Below are 4,954 nucleotides of genomic sequence, written 5' to 3' on the forward strand. Positions count from 1 at the left end.
GCTTTAAAGATTATAAATTTTATTTTGCTCCACAAGTTTAGAAAAAAAACTGGTTCTCTCTTGAGAGAAAGAACCGAAGTCTTCTGCATGTAAAGAAGTGAGAGTTCTTTAGAGAATCTAAAGTGGTTCCTACAGAAAAAAAGTCAAATTTATCATAGAATAGCAGAAAATCCTCAAGGTAAAACACATTCGTTAGAGTAAAAGTTTTTAAAAAATTGCATTTTCTTGAGAATAAAATATTACAAGATGAACCTAACAAGGACCAGCACACTCTGTCTCCCTGAAATAAACACAACCTCATGACCTCATTAAGCACTGACACGAGAGCTGAGGAGTCAAATATGTCAAAAAAGCTTTTTAATTGTTCAAGCTGACAAAATCTGCACTCGTGCTTCCTCACATTTTCATTAGTTTCACATAGCTGCTTCTTAGATAGTCCTTCAAAAATCCACCTTTCATTTTTCTACCCAGTTAATTAAAATTGGCTTAATTCATCTCGAGCTCATGTAAACTGCTCTTGAAGACAGTGTCATTAAAGTCCCTCCTCATTTATTTCTTTTAAATTTATTAACTTTGGATGTAAATTATGGCTTAGCCAATAAATCTTAGGTTCATTATTGCTTTTAGAATGAAAACTGCAGAAAGGGTGAGTTTACCAGGTGGAGCAGTTGTTTATCCACATTTCTCCCTAGGCATCAATTAAAATGCCAAATCAAAAATTAATAAAGTTAAAAAAAAGAAAATGTTTTTTTTTCTAGTGCCAAGAAGAAACAAATAAAAAATAAATGATTACTGAATGCAAATTGTGCTTTAAATGAAAAATAAAAATAGATCAACCAACGTGCACAAACAAAAAGTAATTTAAAGCTGTAATTGTGCCTCATTTCTAATCTACACATTTTATATCCCTATTAAAAACTTGTTAAATAAACCAAACAATAAATATATATTCGCTCACCGTCAGGTAAACCGCAGAGTAAACACTTAGGGAGGCGTCCTTGGATGGAAACGACCGACGTGCGTTCTCCACAATAATGGCGTTCCCAGTGCAAATGTTGCCGTTGATGATGAACTGGTGATTAAACCGACAATCGGCACCTGTGTAGTTGGGCTTGCAGACGGACAGGAAGTAAGGGGAGAGGCCTCCGGTCACCACCTGGCCCGCGTTGACGAAGATGTCTGTGGCAAACAGACCGAATGCAAACACACCTGGGGGGCGCACAGACGAGAAAGGAGAACTTGGAAAACCAAACAGCAATGARACAATCGCACATAAACAACATGATTCATATGTGTTTCAATTGATTATGCCCTGTGTGAAATTAGACTGGGACTATCTGGATCCCTGAGCCACCAGATGAGCCTAAAACAATCATTAAGCTGAGCTTAACATCTGGAAAATATCACGTTAATTTAGCATTTATTACTAGGAAAAAAAACTAATTGTTTCCAGCATACATCAGTCATACTGAGCTCTTTGGCTCCTGTGAGTTTGACTGCAGAATGCAAAAGGATTAGCTGGGATAAGAATAAATATACCAGCTTAAATCTCTTAAACTAGTTTGATTACAGTTTATTAAATGAGAATGGGGATTGTGTAGCTAACCGCTCCACTGAAAACACAGCAGATGTCGGTCGAATGAACAAACTTGTTCATTGAATTCAAATTGTGCTCAGTTTGCTTTTCAGGTAGTACCAGTGCCGTGTCAATCAAAGTGTGATTTCTGAAGCCAAGTTGAGTTTTTTTTCTCTTTTATCTAACTTTCAGCACGCACGGTTCTGTTAATGGTTCTGTTAATTAAAAAGGGAAGAGTCGAGAAATGTTAATTTTTAGGAGCAGGTAAGAAAAGTGAAGATGCGAAACAGAAAAAAAAGTGGCATTAATATGAATGATTGCACAGACACTTTCAGCCCCCCATGCCTGACCGATGTCTGTGCCTGCCTTCCTTTTGCTGTGAAATATGGCTGCTGATTATCTAGCCTGCTTAGCCATGAAATTACTGTCCTTTGTATTGTCATCCAGGCTCGGGGTGCAGGGTGGCTGCTCGGTGCGTGTCCGTGTGTCTGTTTGTGTGTGTGTGTGTGTGTGTGTGTGAGGCGGAGGTGTCTGTGTTGGGGTACGGGGATTGTGTGAAGGGCATCGAGGGAAATGGAGAAGCAGGATTAGCGTGAGGAGAGAGCAGATGGGAAGGGGCAAGAGAATAGGAAAGGAAGAGCCTCGATGATCCTTCAAAGTCGGAGAAATTGCTCAATTGCTCAAAAACAGACGGAATAATAATTTAGGTGAATTGCCTGCTGAGTGTATGAAACATGGTTTACAAATTCACAGGGTTTTATTTAAAACAGGACGGTTAGAATGTGGATGAAGCCTGGAAAACCCTGCAGACCTCTTTGACCCAAACAGTCGGTGAGTCACAACGTTTGCKCTAAGTCTTGATGTTGTGTCAAGTCATGATTAAAACTATTAAAATAATCTAATTAAGTGATAAATGATGATTAATAAATGATTTCTTTTAAAGGGGCAATATCATGTAAAATCTACTTTTTTGAGTTTTATATCATGTTATAATGTTAACTTCTCATAAAAAAAAAACATGCCCAAAGCCTTGCTTTGACTCATTCGTGCATGTTTGAGAAATCCTGCAGCGCTTTTAGGAAGCCATGCTGAGGAGCAAAACAACAGGTGGGGACCAGAAATGCCCCTGGGATGTGTCTTTAACCCAAACTTCCTCATGGCGGAGCTCCCCCCTTCCCCACTCCCCACACACCCCGCCCATGACTCCTGCAGGCCCCCAGGTGAAAGTGAAAGAGATACTTAACTGTCTGCTGAGCTCTCAACATTAGTTCTCACTCAGTGAAGCTCTTTTCAGATTCAAAATACCTTTGAGGAAATGTATTTTCAGATGCCAAGTAAACTGCATAATGGCAGCCACCCCTCCACCCACGAGCGCAACCCCACCCCCCCACCACCACCACCCCGAACTGAAATGGGCGAGACAGAAGCGAAAATGGTTCTTAAAGAGACAAAGGCCAATTTCAAGGTGTTTAGAAGAGGAAGTGATGAGAAGATAAGTTTATTTTCTATTTAAACATAAACACAGCATTTTAATAACAGCTAAAGGTGACATAGATACTTTATTATGGTATAGTATTTAAATATATGCCTGAGAAACACATAATATTGGCCCTTTAAAAACTGATTCTCCCTTGTTTCCACCTCTTCTTTCCTCCATGGTTTTCTTCCATCCTTGTATCCTCCTTCCTTGTTTGTATTCTCCCCTTCCTTTCCTTTCTTACTTTCTTGTACCCTCTATCATTCCTTCTTTTCTTGTATCATCTCTCTGCTGACCCTTATCATTTATCCTATCTGCTTTAGGATCCTCTCTTTTTTGTTTTTCTTGTATCCTCTTTCCTTCATTCATTCCCCTTTTTGATTCTTCCCCACTTTCTTTTTTCTMTTTCTTTCTTGTTCTTTTCCTTTGTTCATTGTTTCCTTCCTTCCATCTTATGTTCATTTATTTTGTATTTCGTCCCTTGGTAGTTTCCTCCTTTCCTTTCTTCGTTTGATTTATCCCTCCTTACTCCCTTCCTTCCTCAGCTGTTTTTTTTTTCATCCTTGAATCCTCCTTCCTTGTTGGGATTCTCCCCTTTTTCCTCATGTCTTCCTTCCTTCTATCCTCTCTACATTTTTCTTAAATCTTTTTTCCTTCCTTTTCTTTCTTCTTCACATCCTCATCCCTCCTTCCTTCCCTGCTTTTTCTCTTTTCTTCCTTGCTTCCTCCCTTTCTTTCTTTTTCATGACTATATTTCCTTCCCTCTTATGTGCATTCCTTCTGTACTTCATCCTTTTTCTCCTTTCCTTCCCTTCTTTCTTGCCCTCCTTACTCCTTTCYACATTTTATTCCATTTATTTTCTTCCTTCATTTCTTCCGTCCTCATTTTCTTCCATCCTTCCATCTTTTTTGCTTCCTTCATGAATTAACTTCAAAGACAAATTCTACGTCTTTTAACTTTTTCTTTTACATTCAAGAGCTTTAGAAAAGCAGTGTGGAAGTTTTGATATCTTGTTTCTAATATTTTCAAATAAACATGTATGTGGTTAGTCTCCCCTTCCATAATGCCATGAATGGTCTTATTTACCTGACATTTGAATGTTCTTACCTAAGAAGCGAATGATGCGACGGATAAGGGGGTTAAGGTAACAACAGTCTCCTGTCACTATGGTTTTCTCCTGGGCCAGGAGCGCTTCCCTCGTTGACTTCATCACATACATGGAAACCTCTCCGATGAAGATCTATGTGGATGATGATCGTTGTTGATTGCAGGTGGAAAGCAAGAAAAAGTCAAAAGAAAAACAGAGTTATTAAAAAAAACTCCAACAAAAAGCAGTTAAATAAGTGAACGAAAAGACAAGGAAGAAAACAGAAATACTTGTCATTCTGTAAGAACAGGAGCAATTTGCTCCAGTCTGGCCTGTATACATAAACCACCATGTCTTAATGCAGCCTTTCTTTAGGTCCATAATGGAGTGGACATTACATCAGGTCTAATGGAAAAAAGGCTGCTGGACACATAAAATGGAACTCATTGCCATCTGCCTTGGGTGATACACACAGCTATAAAACACATTTTTAAATGACACGGTGTGCATGCAGTTTGTGTATATTTGCACCGTTGTGGTCGTGGTATTTAATGTGTGTGTGGTCACAAAAGTTTGTTTAGAGCCCAAGGATAGGTGTATTTTTTTCTCTTTTTTTTGTGGATGCCTTTTTTTCATTTGCATGATCTTAATGTAACTTTAACTTATTTTTCCACTCATTTTTGATTTGATTTGATTTATTGATTTAACAGGAAAAGATTACTAAAAATCAAGCCTGACTCAGCATAATTGCTGTTTTACAGCAGGATCCTGTTCTGCAGCACATAAAACACTCAGAAATACAGCATCACAATC

At 38.5% G+C, this 4,954-nt stretch overlaps 1 protein-coding gene across 6 annotated transcripts in view; it reads right to left on the reverse strand.

The window, feature by feature from the left end:
• plppr1 (phospholipid phosphatase related 1) overlaps positions 1-4,954 on the reverse strand; it is a 126,148-nt gene that overhangs the window by 98,864 nt on the left and 22,330 nt on the right. For all 6 annotated transcript variants that reach the window (XM_014002535.1, XM_014002533.1, XM_014002532.1 and 3 more), the window contains 2 exons: positions 4,162-4,294; positions 959-1,209 (listed from right to left, as the gene is read on the reverse strand). In XM_014002535.1, coding sequence (XP_013857989.1) covers positions 959-1,209; positions 4,162-4,294 — 384 coding nt within the window. The remainder of the gene's footprint in view (positions 1-958; positions 1,210-4,161; positions 4,295-4,954) is intronic.

This window comes from Austrofundulus limnaeus, unplaced genomic scaffold (assembly GCF_001266775.1).
Source record: "Austrofundulus limnaeus strain Quisiro unplaced genomic scaffold, Austrofundulus_limnaeus-1.0 Scaffold13, whole genome shotgun sequence".
In the NCBI taxonomy this organism is placed as follows: domain Eukaryota; kingdom Metazoa; phylum Chordata; class Actinopteri; order Cyprinodontiformes; family Rivulidae; genus Austrofundulus; species Austrofundulus limnaeus.